This window comes from Panicum virgatum, chromosome 8K (genome assembly GCF_016808335.1).
Source record: "Panicum virgatum strain AP13 chromosome 8K, P.virgatum_v5, whole genome shotgun sequence".
In the NCBI taxonomy this organism is placed as follows: Eukaryota; Viridiplantae; Streptophyta; class Magnoliopsida; order Poales; family Poaceae; genus Panicum; species Panicum virgatum.
In genome coordinates, this window is record NC_053143.1 from 14,288,697 (window position 1) to 14,306,411 (window position 17,715).

Genomic DNA, 17,715 nt, shown 5'->3' on the forward strand with positions numbered 1-17,715 from the left:
GGGGAAACTCTTTGTCCAGTATTTGGAGAATTAGGAGCTTTGATGATGTTCTTCGATACATAGGTGAACAGGAGACTCTCGTCAACTACTTAGGGTACCAAGGGAAAACAGAACACTTGGTATCTCAAGCAAGCAGGTAAAACCCGTCAAGTACTCGAGGCAACGAGCTCCATAGTATAACTCCCTCAGTGGTCCAAGCAAGCGGGAGGCTCGTGTAGATCTATTTATAGTATCGAGAACTTGTTTTACACTCCTTGGAATAATTTTCAAAGTTGACCGGTTAGGGTAGACCTCGTCTGGTCGCCCAATTAGGGAAAACTTTTTATGACAATATCCCCAAACTACTCGATCCAGCGAATAGTGTCCTACCCAAGGACTGGATTGATTTCTAAAATAGGTTTGTTAGGATGAATTCCATCGAGTTATCCAAGACGAAAATATTTTAGAAATATCCCGAACTTACTCGAGCAAGGCGAGTAAGGTGTCCTACCCAAGGACTGAAGTAATTTCTAAGATAGATCAGTTAGGATGAACCATGTCGAGTTAGCCAAGATGAAACCATCTTAAAAATATTCCAAACCTACTCAAGCCAGCGAGTAGGGTGTCCTAACCAAGGACCGGAGTAATCCTTAGGATAGATCTGTTAGGATGAACCCCGTCGAGTTACCCAAGACAAAACCATCGTAAAGATATCCAAAACCTACTCGAGCTAGCGAGTAGGGTGTCCTAACCAAGGACTGGAGTAACTCTTAGGACATGTTTGTTAGGATGAACCCCCTCGAGTTACCCAAGACGAAAATGTCGAAAGAGTATCCAAAACCTACTCGAGCCATTGCAATCATTGGTAGCATGAGAAAAAGTATTATGAAATTTATAATAAGCATGCCGTTTCAACTCCTCTATTGATGGAATCTTGTGAGAGAATTTAATCTTCCCAAACTTTGCTCACTCATCAAAAATCCTATCACACTAAGACACATCAAAAGTAAATTTAACTTCTTCCTGCCGATTTTTTGGTAATCGGCTTTAAAAAAGCACAAGTGCTTGGCTTATTGTTAGGTGACTATACAAATTCAGCAGCATAAATCTCTTTAGATTCATCATCCGAACAATCTGAATTACACTCAAGAGTATGCATATTAGGACGATGATGCTTATGACTTTTTTGAGACTCTTTACTTCGGCTTTCTACATCCAAAGCTCTCTGATGCACTTGACTAATAATAAAGAAGTCATAGCCCTCTAATCTTTCTTTAATATGAGAGCGCAAATTGCTAAAAGCCAAATCATTTTTTTCCAGCAATGTTTAAACTAATGCATCGTTTTTTTGTATCACAAAATCTTCTAATATAATCATTGACAGATTCATCACGTATCTGCTTAACTGATGTTAAATGGGACAACTTAAGCTCATAATTTTTTGCAAAAAAATGATCATTAAACTTTTGCTCTAATTGTTCCCATGAACCCAAATTAGGCGCCAATGAACTAAACCATGAAAAAGTGGTTCCAGTTAAAGATAAAGAAAATAAGCGCACTTTCAACTCACTTATAGAACCAGCTTCTCCTAATTGGGCAAGATATTGGCTAATATGCTCAAAAGTACTCTTATTATCATCCCCATTGAATTTAATAAAATGAGGCAACCTAAAACCAACAGGGTATTGAACCGAATCAAAGGAACTAGGATACGGTTTTTTGATAAGCACGAGTTTTACCTCTAACATCAACTCCAAGATTCTCTTTAATCAGTTTAGCCAAATTATTATTATACTCAGCAAGGACTTTATCAAAATTACTTAAAGAATTTGGCTGTGCAGATGTAGATGCAGTGTGCTAGTTTTGCGCCACATAGTGGGGGCAACCGGTCTGACCGGTTACCGAGGCCGGTCGGACCGATTGGGCTGCACCGGTCTGACCGCATTGATGAATCGATCCGACCGGTCTTTGCTTGTCTTGCCATCATTGCACATATCGATCAAACATCTCATCTGTGATAGGATCAATAGGTGCCATGATACCTGGGGGGGTACAAGTGGTTGATTATATGTATAATTATAATATGGAGGTACAACATTGGCAAGTTCATTTGTTTGGTGAATGTTGGTTGAACTAGGGATGCTTGTAATAGGATCAGAATACGTCGGCTGAGCTACCATTCATTAGTAGGTGTTACTGTCTGATTACTGAAATAATTCAACGGCATTCCAAACTGTGGTTGGCTCACAGGTAATAATGCCGATGATTGAGAAATAGGAACATCAGAAGTAACATTGGTTATTTCTGGTTGTTTACCGGCTGCTTCCCGTTCTTTAGAACTAAGCAAATTAACCAAATGTACATCCCGCTCAGCTAGCAAATTCTTAACTTGTTCGAGGGTAACTCCAGAAGATGAATCACTCACATTGGGTATTGCCTCAGTAGATACATCCGTGGAGGTGGAGGTGAAGATGAGGTCCTTGACCTTGGTGACTTTACCCCGTCGGTCGACTTTAATGCTTGCAAGCGCGGCCTTCAGATCCTCTTCATCACGCTTCTTCTTGCGTTCCTCCAGCAGCTGGCGAATATCTTGAGGTAAGATGATCAGTCGTTGTTGTTGTCCTTGTCAATCTCAGTAGTAGAGCCCATCTTCTTGCGATAGATTAGATCGGTTTTTTATAACCAAGATCTTTCTACCCCAACGGAGTTGTCAAAAATGTGTTGACGCACACTCTGGGACAACACACGAACGCACTTGAACGTGCAGCGCGAGGAGGGCTCGTTGCAGCGCCTCCTGCGTAGGCCGGTTAGACCGGTTATCAGGACCGGTCAGACCGGTTCGCCGGGTGAACCAGCGAAGATCTGACAAACACTCGCCTAGGAGGGATCCCGTTAGGGCAAGCGCATGCAGGGTTGTTCTAGGGTCGGCAGGCCACCTAGAACGCCTTTAGACGTCGTCGAGACGCAGGAAGAATAGAAGATATGTGGGTTGGAAGAGCTAGGGTTTGGAGAAAAAGTAAAGACAATAAAAATAGTAGATTGGTTTGTGTTTTGATCGATTGGATGCCCTCAATCAGTCGTGGCCCTTTATATTTATAGGGTGGGGAGGTCTTGCCCCAAAAGGAATCTTTTTACATATCTAAATCTATGAAATTTCCTAATTACACTCAGACTCTGTGCAGACCGGTCTGACCGGTCGAGCCTACCGGTCAGACCAGTTGGCTCTTGTCCGAACGTCTTGACAGGCGTACGGTCCGCCTATGGACGCCGGACGGTCCGCGCCTTCGGATTTTGCTGGGACCAGGCTAGAATGTTCGGATGTCCGAATATCCTGACTTGCGGACGGTCCGCCGATGGACACCGGATGGTCCGCTCCTTCAAATTTCGCTAGGACCAGGTCAGAACGTTCGGATGTCCAAACATCCTGACTTGCGGATGGTTTGCCTATGGACACCGGACTAGCTATAAGATCCAGACCGGTTATACCGCTTGGGAAAACTGGTCAGACCGGCTTGTTCAACCAGATCTGACTTGGTGCCAATTTTGATAGTCAACAGCTAGGAAGCTTGGAAAACGTGGCTTCGTTTGCTTCCGCTTCGCCTCGCTACAGCACTGCTACAGTACCTAAAGCTGAAGCAAACAAGCAGTGCCAAACGGGGCCCACGTCTAAACTGCAGTTTGCGTAAGCTACCAATGCAAGGTTCGTGTTACATTGGCCCTGTTAGAGTTGCTAGCTGTACATACTATAAGTACTATGTATACTATTATACTCATGAAATAAAATACGAGATGCTATATGAGGCTTCTTGTTGGGTCAAAAGACTTCGAGAGGATTATTAGGCCAAAAGAATAACATTTAGCACTAGAGAGCAAAAAATATGTGGTTGAGTAAATCAGAGGGTTATGTTGGTGCCAATCTAGGGCCAACACACGAACGCGCTTGATCACGCAGCGAGCGACGGCACAATTTGCAGCGCCGATGCTCAGACCGGTCGGGGTAACTGGTCAGACCGGTTCGCCACTGCAGAACGGCGAAATCCGACGAACGCTCGCCCGGGAGGGACCCCGTCAGGGCAAACGCGCGTAGGGTTGTTCTAGGATCGGCAGGCCACCTAGAACGCCTTCAGACGTCGTGGAGACGAAGGAAGAACAGCAGAAAAGGGTTGGAAGGAGCTAGGGTTTAGAGACAAAAGTAAAGGCAATAAACATAAAGAAAAGTAATGTATTGATGTATTTTGATTGATTGGGTACCTCAATCGGCCGTGGCCCTTTATATTTATAGGGCGGGTTGACTTGTCCCGCAAGAAATCCTATTACAAGATCTAAATCTATGAAAATCTCTAGTTGTACTCGGACTCTGCTTGGACCGGTCAGACCGGTCAAACCTACCGGTTAGACCGGTCGGCTCCTGCCGAATCGGCTACATCGTCAAAGACCGGTCAGACCGGTTGGTCTAGTCTGCTGCCAATTTTGGTCGTCAACATATGCCCCCTGTTCTTTGTCAAAGCTTGCGTGCCAAAGAACACTCTTCTGGACCAAAATTATCTAAAGGCGATGATCAATGATACATCGGTCATTTTTTGTGCTAAGGGCGATAAAAAATATCGGCCATGTCTTGCTTTCCTTCAAGTTGATGATGAATCAATTTGCTTCGGCCTCCAAACTTTCTTCATGACTATTGGCTTTGTTGGCTTGACTTCCACTTCTTGCCCCATCGTTTCTTGCTTGCGTAAACGTTGCAATCTTCGCTTTTGAGTGTGAGATAAACCGGAGGGACACCACCTCGGCTGTAAGTATTTTGAATCTTTCTTCACGTCCTTCTCACCCTCTTTGCTGCAATTAAGCTCTTTTTCGACCAGATTTTTGCTAATCGGTCTTTGTGGAATACAATTTGGATATATAGAAGGATATTGAATATAATAGGGCTGCATATACATCCTACTATAATCCAAAGGTGTATAATAACAAGGACACGACCAGAACCATGGAGCGATCGGCTCAAAATTTGGCATAACAACACAATTACCTTGATGTATGCGAGAATCCGATTGCTCACTGGATGTTGACGTTGACTTGGTACCCTTGGCTTCATCTGGCCGTTTCTTGTGCCTCTGAACAATTCCATCCTTATCATACTTGGCCAGGAGCTTTTTGAAGCTCGACCTTGTTCTAAATTTGGTCGAGGAGGAATTTTCAGAATCACTGGGAGTACCGGTCAGACCGGTCTGGGGACCAGTCAGACCGCCCTGTAGACCGGTCAGACCGTTCGACGCACCGGTCTGACCGGTTAGATTGCTGCCGGTCTTATTTTCTTTGCGTTGCCCCCGAGTGTTGATGTCCTCGTTGAAGCTCGAGGAGTCTTGCTCTGCAGCACCCTTTTCTCATGCCTTTCCTCACCAACCACCACATTTTTCCCTTTAGTCGATTCGGCTTGATGCGGCCGAATCAATACTTTTGGATTTGACAACTCAAGTGTATGAACGGGAAAAGGATTTTGATCAATTTGCATTGCAGAAATAACCAATCGTCCTTCATTTATAGCCGATTGTATTTGTCTACGAAGAATATTGCAATCATTAGTGGCATGAGAAAAAGTATTGTGTAACTTACAATATGCACGCCGCTTCAATTCCTCCGCTGAAGGAATAGTGTGAGAGAACTTAATCTTCCCAAGCTTTGCCAATTCATCAAAAATTCTATCACACTTTGTCACATCAAAGGTGAATTTAATCTCATCTTGCCGATTTTTAGAAATCGGCTTTAAAGAAGTATAAGTGCTGGGCTTATCACTAGATGACCATACAAATTCAGCAGCATATACTTCATTACCCTCATCGTCTGAAGATTCTCCTTGTAGCATATGCATACTAAGACGATCGGGTTTAAACTTAGACTCTTTGCTTCGGCTTTCTTGAGCCAAAGACCTCTGCAACACTTGATTGATTAACAGTTAGAAACTCATATCCTTCTAATTTTTCTTTAATATGAGACCTCAAACCATTAAGAGCTAATTTGGCAAGATCCTTTTCAGAAATAACCAAACTATAACATCGGTTTTTTGTATCTCTAAATCTTCTAATAAATTCAGCAACAGACTCATCATGCTTTTGCTTAACCGATGTTAAATGACATAGCCTAAACTCTTTTGCACCATTATAAAAATGATCATGAAATTTACGCTTTAATTGAGACCATGTTTGCACAGAATTAGGAGCTAATGCCGAAAACCATGAAAAAGCAGTGCCAGATAAAGACAAAGGGAACATTCTAATTTTCAAATGATCATGACTCCCATAAATTCCCATTTGTGCATTAAACTGACTAACATGCTCCCATGTAGTTCTACTATCCTCCCCAGTAAATTTAATAAATTCTGGTACTCTAAAATTCTAAGGATAAGGAATAGAATCAAAACTCTCAGGATACGGCTTTTGACAGAATAGAGTTTTGTCTTTCAATTCTACGCCGAAAGTTTCTTTGAACATAACAACCAAATCTTTCTTATGCTTCTCAAGTATTTGATTAAAATAAGAATCATTTGGCCTTTGAACATTGGTATTAGAGCTATTCGGCACATGCGGTATATGATTCGGTTGTATATATGGTATTTACTGCAAATGTCCATTATTTGGCATTGTACCATATGAATAACCTGAACCCTGAGGAGGCATAGTGTATGAATTATTCATTCGGCTAAAGCCAGCCGAAACATAAGGTACACTAGTAATTGTTTCAGGAGACGATGGATATGCAACTAAAGCTCCAGAACCGATCGGACCGATTGGAACTGGTCTGCGAGACCGGTTTGACCGCTCCATGCGCGTGATACTACTCTGGAGTTTTCTGACCATAAAAATTCATCGGCATGCCATATTGAGGTGCATGTGCTGCCGATGATTCAAGATGCATAGTATTATGATAAAAAGTGCCATCAATATTAGGTCTAGGGGTACCACTATCATCAATCAAAGGTTGCTTGCCTAATTATTTATCAATCATATTTTGAACAGTAGCAAGAATCTTTTCTTGACCATTAACCACCAATTGAGTAATTTTCTCTAAAGTAGGCGGTGTTGTAGCACTTACAGTAGCACTTGATTTGGCTTGCTCATCTTCATCCGAAAGAATGACCACCTCCTTGTCTTTAGAGATATCACCCTTCCGATTCTTGGAGAAGTGAGACAAGAACCACCGACGCTTTTCTTCAAGTTCTTTTTCCTTGCGCCGCTTGTTCTCCTCTTCACACTCCTTTATGAAGGCTTCATAAACTTGACGATCCTCGGGCGGCAATTCATCAACAGACGGTCTGCTGATGTTATCGGGATCGATCTCACCAGGATTCGACAGCTTCACCATGGTAGTAGACGGAGTAGATTAGATCGGTTTTACAACCAAGATCTTTCTTCCCCAGCGGAGTCGCCAAAATATGTTGGCGCCAATCTAGGGCCAACACACGAACGCGCTTGATCGCGCAGCGAGCGACGGCACAATTTGTAGCGCCGATGCTCAGACCGGTCAGACCGGTCGGGGTAACCGGTCAGACTGGTTCGCCGGTGCAGAACGGCGAAATCCGACGAACGCTCGCCCGGGAGGGACCCCGTCAGGGCAAACACGCGTAGGGTTGTTCTAGGATCGGCAGGCCACCTAGAACGCCTTCAGACGTCGCGGAGACGAAGGAAGAACAGCAAAAAAGGGTTGGAAGGAGCTAGGGTTTAGAGACAAAAGCAAAGGCAATAAACATAAAGAAAAGTAATGTATTGATGTATTTTGATCGATTAGATACCTCAATCGGCCGTGGCCCTTTATATTTATAGGGTGGGTGGACTTGTCCCGCAAGAAATCCTATTACAAGATCTAAATCTATGAAAATCTCTAGTTGTACTCGGACTCTGCTTGGACCGGTCAGACCGGTCAGACCTACCGATTAGACTGGTCGGCTCCTGCCGAATCGGCTACATCGTCAAAAACCGGTCAAACCGCCTGAAGCGACCGGTCAGACCGGTTGATCTAGTCTGCTGCCAATTTTGGTCGTCAACAGGTTAGTTGTCAAAGAGGGATAATCACTTACAATCGTTTGAGCTTAAGGAACTTGTAGCCGGCTTTAATTTGCCAAATCTTGCCCCATTGTTATGCGTGTGTCAACACCGTCTTTTATGGTTTTACTAGTAAGTGTGCCCGTGCTAACGCTACGGGTGCATTTCAGATATACAAAAACAACACATGATCCATAGTCCAAAATAAGAAATATATGTTTCACACAAAGAAGATGTAACGTAGAGTTATTATGTTGATTACACAACCACATTCGTAAAGCAAAATCAAATTTAATGCCCATGCTAACACTACGGCGACATCATATAATCACCTAACCAAACCAAAACATGATATATGTTATGGTAATCGGCCAACTTCTAAGAACACAAAGAAACACACAAGCTACTTACTGACATATTATAGTGCCTGTGGTAACGCTACAGTAACATTAAGATATGCATATAACTAATATTGAAAAGGCAAATCATAAGCGTCATACCTGAACTGATCACTCTCAGTTACAATATCCTGTTTGATAAATAATTATGTTATCAGGGGCAATTAAGAAGAGAACAAGGGACAGGTTTTAGGATATGTGCATAAAGTCCAGACGACTATTCCTTGACAAGCCTGTCAAGAAGATGAGCTGCAGTCTGCAGATTAGCATCGGAATCTGCAGAAAGCTTGCATAACGCATCGAAAATCTTGTTGAAGTAGATGATGAAGTCCCCTCTTACAACCTACAGATAGAAATTCATTTAGTGCAAAGCAAACATACCATTCATGTTTCAGCAATGAACTAAATCCTTACCTTTGCTATGTTGTATAGTGCTTCACAAGCATAGTAGCGCACTCTGCTATCTTGGTCCAAGCTAAGAAAGAACTAAGCACAGGAGGCACAATTTGCTGGAAGCACAAAACAACAGAGCTTACTGTACAATCAAATTGACAAAACAGAATAATTGCACCAGTTTAATGTAGACATTAAAATGATTCATGTTAATGGTGCTTCTCTGCTGGGTGGACATGTAAGCGTCACAATAACAGTTTATGGTACATGTAACTGCAACTGTGAAATAAATGATTTGAACATGACCACACAATATCATCTAACAATTTTGTCTACATGTCCAAATCTAACCACTTGACGAGAAAATTATGTAGAAGTAGAACCTTGCAATATTTCACATCAATATCTCCTCGTGATCCATCATATCAATTTCAATAGATGGCAGTAACATGCCTCCATAAAATCCTACGAGTTCACGGTACGGAGAACACCATACAGAACTAATATTTCCAATCCTCAAATGCATTTTTTTTAAGAGAAGCCCAGAAAGGAAGTAGCTGAAAGTGGGAGGCCATCACAGAAGTTAACTATTTTCATTGTGAATCAGCAAGCATAATTTCCTTAAGCACTAATAGAATGGACCATATACAATTCATACCTAAGCCTCAGCTCAATAGATGTAAAAGGAAAGCTAAAATACTTGAGAGTTAAGACCAGTAGAAATGAAGTCATTGACTTCTTGTTTCATTTCATCTACTAATTAGACTCCAGTGTTTGGTATCATTGACTAATAGACAATGTTCAACACGTTTTACACCAATAGAGCAATGCATGATCCAATGGTGGTGCTTGATAAGACAAGTCGATGCTACCGTTGACCAATGTTTTTGAGGCGATGTGGCGAGGCGCGGCACCCGACCCCCTTCACAACGCCTAGGCGTTGTGGCGGACGCCTAGGCGATGCCATACACACATTGCTTAGGCGTTGTAAGCTAGAATTTTATACACTAGTGCAGCACATACATACCTCATTTGTTGCCAATTCTTGAGCCCAGGCGAACAATACTAAAAGCAGAACAGAGCGCCTGGGAACAGAGAGGAGGCAGGGAACGTACCAGGCGGATGGGCGACGGAGGCAGGAGAGCAGGTGCGGACAGCGAAGACTACAGCTTCGGCAGGTCAACAGAGAAGGGCGAGCAGGGCCTGATGTGCAGGAGCTGTAGGTGCGGATGGGCAGGAGCAGGAGCGGACTAGTGGGAGATGCGGGCGGGCGGGCGGAACTCAAAGCTCGAACAGAGGAGCGGCAAGCGGGGATGGAGGGGCGGCCAGAACTCGAAGCTCGAACAGAAGAGCGGCAAGTGGGGATGGAGTGCCACCACCGCCATCAAGAGTTCCCGCCTCGCCTTCTCTTTTCCTCTCCCTCTCCCTCTCTCTCTCTCTCTCTCTCTCTCTCTCTCTCTCTCTCTCTCTCTCCGTGAATCTCACTATGTCAAAAACAGTAAAAGGAGACAACTATATTAGTGACACGAAAATGTCACACGTCACTAATATAAGATAAGTGACGACTAATAATATCAGACATCACCAATGTACAAGAGTACCATTTCTCTTATTCTGGAACGCACATATCTGTGACGGTCAACCTTTACGTGCGTCACCAATTAGTCATAGGTGACGGGTGACATCAACGCGCGTCATCAATGCAGCAACACAACAGTGACGTGTAACTAGTTACCCGTCACCATTATATTCTATGACATGTAGTTCTACCTCCGTCACCATTTATTTGCTGCCAGCCCCGCACTTAATAATTAGCTTCTCGTCCACACGCTCATCATCCACACACTCTGGCCGAGCGGCCACGCTGCCGTGCGCGCTGCAGATCTGACATCGAGCACGCCGAGCATGGTGGCCGGGAGCAGCAGCGTGTAGCCACCGCGCGTGCGGAGCACGTCGTGCTGACCCAGCCCAAGAGCTGGACGGTGACGGCTTGATGCGCTTGTGTACGAGCCCAAGGGCACGCGTGCTGCGCCGCGCGGCCTTGGAGAGTGAGTCCGAGCGGGAGAAGGCCGAGCGAGTGCCGCGCCGCGCCGTTCTGCGAATGAGCGCCGCGCCGGCCCACGAAGAGGCAGAAGACCGGCGCCGGCTTGCGTGGGAGATAGGCGCCGTCGTCGGGCACGAGTGGGACAGCGGCGTGCTGACGCTCTTGCTGCCGGGGAGGGAGCCGTAGACAAGCTCGGCCAACTGGTCGCCATCGCTCCGCAAGAAGCAAGCAAGCATGCCTTCCACTTCCACCTGTAGGTATTCACCAAGCGTGCTTGAGGCACTCGTGAAATTTGTTCCATCAGGGCAATCAGATGGAAGCGTCCTTCAGACCTGCCTACAATTATTTCAACAAATCGAGTTCATCCCTGAGAAATGGACGAATACTAACAGACCGAATCAAGGCCAAAACCATGGTCACTGAATCACCTTGTTTTTCTCCAATATCTCATCTTCAGTTGACTGCTTGATGTAACATAAGCAGACCAGTTCTATCAGTGATAATTGTAATAATTGTAATGTTTCAATCTCTAGGTTTCAGTCACTACACTTTTGAGTAAGATAAGTCAAATTATGATGAATTTCGAATTATCTGAACATTTTGATTATTGTTAGTTAAGCATGGGTTTTATGATTATTTCAAGGCATGAACTATACTGTAGGTTCAGAATTATATTGGCAAGAGAAGAATCAGTATGCATAGCTTACATGATCAGATTTTTTTCATTCAAAAATAATCTACATCCCTGTTAGGAGTATATCTTGGTCCATGGTTAATTCTAACATATTCCATTTTTTATTATTGTAGACGGAGGACCGAAGGTGGATGTATCTTGACAACAGAACTTGTGAACAATACTTATCTGGTGTGAAGTCATTCATATCTGCAGCAGAGGCTGATATGTTGAGTCAGAACAAGTCCTCTATGTTCTGCCCGTGCCGTGATTGTGAGAACATCATGGAGTATAGAAACTCGATGCATATTCATGCTCATCTCATCATTCGGGGATTCATAAAAAAATACATGTACACATGTTGGAATAAACATGGTGAGGTTGGTGTCAATGATGGAGAGCTTGATGAAGACCTCCCGGACAAGCAGCAGGACCAAGATGATATGCATACATGTCAAGATCTTAGTGACGATGATATTGTCGATATCGGTGGCAACTGTGCCCGTGTGGTTGAGAATTTGGAGGAGATGATTCATGATACCATGGAGAATGATGATGATATTGATGGGGAGTTCGCTACATTGAAACAACTACTGAGAGATGCGAAGATCCCATTGTATCCCGGTTGTAAGGAAAAGTATACAAAGTTGTTCATGGCGTTCATGCTGTTGCAACTGAAAGCAACCCATCATTGGACCAACCGGAGCTTTAAGGCATTGCTAGATCTGCTACATGATATGCTTCCAGAAGGGAATGAAATACCTAAGTCCACCTACGATGCTAAGAAGACTATTTGCCCTATGGGATTGGAAGTAGAAAAGATACATGCATTTAAGAATGATTGCATTATATTCCGTGGTGATAATGCAGATTTGACTGAATGCCCAGAGTGTGGAGTCTCTCGATACAAGTGTAGAAAAGATGGTGGCGATGATAAGAGAAGGAATGGAGCTCCTCGTAAGGTGGCATGGTATTTCCCTATAATACCCCGCGTGAAGCGCATGTTTGCAAGTAAGAAGGAGGCTCAGTTGTTGCGCTGGCATAAGGAAGGGCGCAAGGATAATGATAATTATCTACGGCATCCGGCTGATTCTACCCAATGGAGAACTTCAATGCGATGTATGGACAATTTGCAAATGATCCAAGAAATATTCGGTTTGCGTTGAGCACAGATGGTATTAACCCATTTGGTAGCATGAGTAGCTCGCATAGTGTCTGGCCCGTTCTGCTATCTATATACAATCTCCTGCCCTGGCTCTGTAACAAGAGGAAGTATATCATGATGCCACTTCTAATCTTAGGCCCGCATCAGCCAGGCAACGACATCGATGTGTATCTCAGACCACTTGTGGATGATCTTAAACAACTCTGGTCACTTGGTGTTGAGGATGTCTTCGATGGGTACAAGCAAGAGCGCTTCACTCTACACGGCATGTTATTTTGTACCATCAACGATATCCCAGCACATCATTGCTTGTCTGGACAATGTAAAGGGGACCAAGATTGCTTCCATTGCTTAGAGGATACCGGGTCTTTGTGGTTGAACAACTCGAAGAAATAGGTGTACCTAAGGCACCGACGTTTCCTTCCCCAATCTCATGCCTATCGAAAGATGAAGCAACAATTTGATGGCACGAAGGAGACATCATTAGCTCCAAGGCATTTCAATGGGAAATATGTCTACAATCAGGTGAAGGATATCAACGTTACCTTTGGGGAAAAAAGCATAAACCTTGGAGAAAAAAGCACAATCCTTGGAAAGAGGAAGCGGACTGTGGAAAATGATGATAAGAAGAGGTGGAAAAAGAAATCTATTTTTTGGAAGCTATTCTTCAAAGGATACAATGGGAGAGAGGTTACATTCAGTTGAACCCTCTTCCATTGGATTCTATAACTGGACCTTCAAGTGGTTCCGCTCCTCTTTCTCAATCAGTTCAGCCTCAGAAAAATGCTGAGAGAGATCTAGAAAAAGCTGGCAGAAATGAATTCCAAGAAAGATAATGTGGGACAGATGGAGAAACAGTCAAAGATGAGCTCCAAGAATGCTATCGCTGCAGAGATGGACATAGATACACAGCTGAAGTTGAGCTCCAAGAAGGCTACTGCTGCTGCAAAGTGTCATTCGGAGAAGCAGCCAAAGTTTTGGTCCAAGAAGGCAGGTGCCACTAGTGCAATGGAGAAGCAGCAAAAAAGGCAACCATGCACTACTAGAAAAATGCCTTAAGGCACCGGTTGCAGGTGCCCTTTGGTACCGGTTTTTGAACCGTTATCCCGAAAGTGGTACCAAAGACTCGAGCCTTTGGTACCGGGTAAATTAACTGGTACCTAAGGCCTCCAAAATTCATGGAAAATATTCTCTTTGGCTGGGATTTGAACTCGCGACCTCTAGCCTTGCGCGTTGCTCCTTTACCATCTCAGCTACACAGTTCTTCTGATTGAGAAGGAGATGCTTTCCTTTTGAAGTAACCCATGGATGAGCCTAAGGTACCGGTTGATAACACCAACCGGTACCTAAGGCTCGTCTAAAGGTACCGGTTGGTGGTACCACCCGGTACTAATATAAAAGTTACCACCCGGTACCTATGGAGAGCCTTAGGTACTGGTTGATAATACCAACCGGTACCTAAGGCTCATTCAAAGATTTCATCCACCCCAAAAGTACCGGTATGGAGATGAACCGGTACCTATGCTAGTATAGGTACCGGTTCATCTCCATACCGGTACTTTTGGGGTGGACCTAAGTCTTGTTTTCTAGTAGTGATGACAGCCAATAACTCAAAGAGTCAGCTGGTGAAGCAACCCAAAAAAGCTGTGTCATCACCATGGACCCAACCCAACCCCAATTTCAAGTTTGGAGAGCCGATGCTAACGGAAGCTGCACTTGAGAGTGCTGGTCCTTCATGTGTCACGCTCCATAAGTACTACATGCGACTTTGTGCTGAAAAGAAGAAGAGTGGTATAATTGTGCTTTTCAAGCGTTGTCACTTCCTGCGTTCTTCGGATAAAGAGTGTTTATTGGTCAACTTATCTGATTTGTATGATCTGTTCAACCTCGACACACTGGACACATCCCTTGTACGATGCTTCTCATTGTAAGTTTATAAATGATCCTTGATTTGTTATCCTTGGACGCACTCAAGTAATTATGAACTTGTATAGTATTTGTCAAATATCTTTTTCTTGATCTGTAGATCTTTGGTCCAAAAGATTCAGCAGCAATCCCTTCCTGTGGGAATTCTTGACCCGCTGATGATGTCTGTAGCAGTCATGAAGTATAGTAGAGAAGAAGCTGCGGATTATTTGGCAAGGGCAATTTCTCGTTTTGCTAGGAGGGAGTACATAATGTTCGCCCATAACCCAGGTAATCACTGCACCCCCCCCCCCCCCTCCCGGTCAACCCAAAATGGAAAAAAATGTTATACCTGGATTCTCTCAGGACATAGTTGCACAACTATAGTTTGTTGAAATCAGTTATTGACGAGTACGTATATCCTTGATAAACATTTTGAATTAGTTCAAAAAGAAGACATCTTTAAAGTTAATTTGAATGATCTTTTGTAGGGCTTATGCCAAATCAAGAGCGAAAGAGGAAAGTAGCTGTAAGCTCACACATGCAACAAAGTCTCCGGTATGTTTTTTTATTTGGGTTAATTTGTAGGGTTTCAGCACTTTTATTTGAAAGTACTAAAAATAGAGATGAGGGTAGCGGCTCTTACTGTGGCTGAATCACTGGCAGTACTAAAAAGAAAACATATCAACACACATGTTTATACTCCATTTCCAATAGGCAGTACTGAGGAGTGTAAGATTAAACTTGATTGGCCTAATCAGCATGGAGTCATCTATATGAGCTTTTTCTAGTCACTTTACTTGTCCAGGCTCTCTAGCAGCACCACTGGTTTCAGGACTTGTGTTTGATCATCCAAATGTGCCCTTCATTTTCAGTAAGCAAATGAGACAAATGGAGTTTGAATTGCATAAAAATGGTTTAAACTGTACTAATCTGTGAGATAACACTGTTTGTAGTGCCAGCAGTAGTGGAGTACTGGAATATTCAGATGTTTTATATACAAATTAGTTCACTGCAGGAAGCATATGAATGCAGATTAGCAGTAAATTGCCGACATGGATAGGACACCAACCCTATAGATCACCACTTTCTATATCTCCCGTGGTCCACAGCTTAAGTAATATTTTAGCATGATGGAAAAGCACAGATGAACAGCTAGAACTTAGAAACCAGCATACCAAATAATAATTTTTAAGCTAAAAGCTAGTGAATTTATTTTAAGCTAACAGCACAGATGATAGGATTGGGTTCAGATTTTATTTGGGTCTTGAAGATAATTTAACCTGTTAGCTAGTGAATAATTACCATTGTCATTCTAATTTTATTTGGGTCTTGAAGATAATTTAACCTGTCAGCTAGTGAATTCCTGGACTATGCTGTAATTTTATTTGAGTAAAGAAAGGTGACAGAAAAAGAAATTTATTAACGCTGTTGTAAATTGACAGGGTAAGGCTTGTCAACTAACTATTGTCATGCTAATTTTGCAGTGTCACCAACAGCTGCCTGGTAACACATGTGGTTTCTACGCTGCCTAACATATGATGATCACTATGAGCAATACAAATTTGCAAAGTCCTGAGGTATTGCAATTTTTCTAGAATCCTTAGGATTTTATATATTATGGATGTGACAAAGTTAACTAGAGTACTAGACATTCAGTTCTGATAGCAGCATGCTGTTTGATTAAGACCGGTTATTGTCCATATTTTATATCTATTGATTCAGGTGCTTAGTTAGAATCGTGAAAGACACCCTGGTCACCTTGCTGATTAATTCATACATGTTAGTTGCAACTGGCATCGCTTTTTTTATCATTATTCAGAATGGTCGTAATTGCTATTGTTGTCGACCTTTGCTTGGCCTGTCGGTTTCAGCCAGTAACTGTTGTTTGGTGGCCAGTGTAATTAAGAGTAATAAGCTAATTTCTATATCTGATTGGATAAACACAGAAATCACATTTATTTGCTTGTTCGGTTTATTGTAGACATTTGTGTGGATACAGTTTCTTCACGAAAGGAAGAAAGACAAGGCTGTGTATACAGTTTATTCACTAAAGAAACAAACTATATATATAGTAGCTTTGTGTCTGTTTATTGTAGTGTTTCATGTGAATGTACAGTTAACAGTTTGTAACTAAAGAAGGTATTGCAAGGTTGGAGTTGATCCATGCTGCAAGCGCTAGTGTTTGCGAACTAGCTAGCTATTGGGGATACTGTTATTTGTAGATGGTCCTAGCACCTATCATTGTTGATTGTTACCTTCAAAACAAAGCACAATATGGATGTCACAGTCATTGACAGCACTGGCCCGGTCGGCCACAGTAGGTGGCTCTGGTGGGGACCAGAATTTCCAGTCCTTTCGGGTCTAGCCTTTCAAATTTCATTTCTTTGTGTGCCACAAGTTACTGGGAGATGCTTTTATATGTAGCACTGTCTTGTTGATGAAAGAAAAAAAACAGTGTGTGTTCGCTAAGTTTACTGCCTTTTATACGTGAGTATAAAATCTCATTTGGCTATGTGTGTTTAACATGTAGAAGTTTGATGTGCCAACCAACCCCCTTGGTGAGAATGAGCTATCAAGCATTCGGGAAGAACTCGCCACCTTTTTTATTGTCCCAAGTCATCAGCAAGAAGGGAGAGTTTTATTGTGCCAATCCATCTTCTCTGATCTAATCAAGCTGATAGTGCACCAAGTTTATTTGTGAATCTGTATATTTGTGAAATTGTGATGATGATGTGACTTGATTATCTACCTATATGATACTTGTTTATGAACCAGTTTGTGAACTGCAATGTGACTTGTTATGTACATGTGATGTGAGTTTTGTTTATGTGATGTGACTTGTTATGAACATGTGATCTGAGTTTTGTTTTTGAACCTGTATTCTGTCTACGCTCAAAATCTGGTTTTATTCATATATATTTTTTTTAAATGGCCAACAGTCATTAGTGACGGGCAAAAACAATATGCATCACCAATCAGTTACAATGGTGACGCGCGAAAGTACACAGCCGTCACCTTTATAACTTAATGGTGACACGTGAAAGTACACAACTGTCACCTTTTACAGTCATTGGTGACGCATGTAACTTACACCTGTCACCTATCTCTATCATTGGTGACGC

At 42.8% G+C, this 17,715-nt stretch overlaps 1 protein-coding gene across 4 annotated transcripts; it reads left to right on the plus strand.

Annotated features, from left to right (window-relative positions):
- Nucleotides 1–10,665: 10,665 nt before the first annotated feature.
- Nucleotides 10,666–17,425, plus strand: LOC120644011. 4 transcript variants are annotated; one of them, XM_039920544.1, is made up of 6 exons: nucleotides 10,666–11,104; nucleotides 11,655–13,719; nucleotides 14,281–14,612; nucleotides 14,712–14,881; nucleotides 15,082–15,148; nucleotides 16,078–16,751. In XM_039920544.1, the coding sequence occupies exons 3-6, from the start codon at nucleotides 14,281–14,283 to the stop codon at nucleotides 16,130–16,132; spliced, it is 624 nt and encodes a 207-aa protein (XP_039776478.1). In that variant the 5' UTR covers nucleotides 10,666–11,104; nucleotides 11,655–13,719; the 3' UTR covers nucleotides 16,133–16,751. The 4 variants fall into 4 exon arrangements, 3 of the variants coding, with proteins under 3 accessions (XP_039776478.1, XP_039776476.1, XP_039776477.1); XR_005663347.1 differs by lacking the exons at nucleotides 10,666–11,104; nucleotides 11,655–13,719 and adding an exon at nucleotides 17,124–17,425 and having other exon boundaries at nucleotides 16,078–16,170; XM_039920542.1 differs by lacking the exons at nucleotides 14,281–14,612; nucleotides 14,712–14,881; nucleotides 15,082–15,148; nucleotides 16,078–16,751 and having other exon boundaries at nucleotides 10,669–11,104; nucleotides 11,655–13,864.
- Nucleotides 17,426–17,715: the final 290 nt, after the last annotated feature.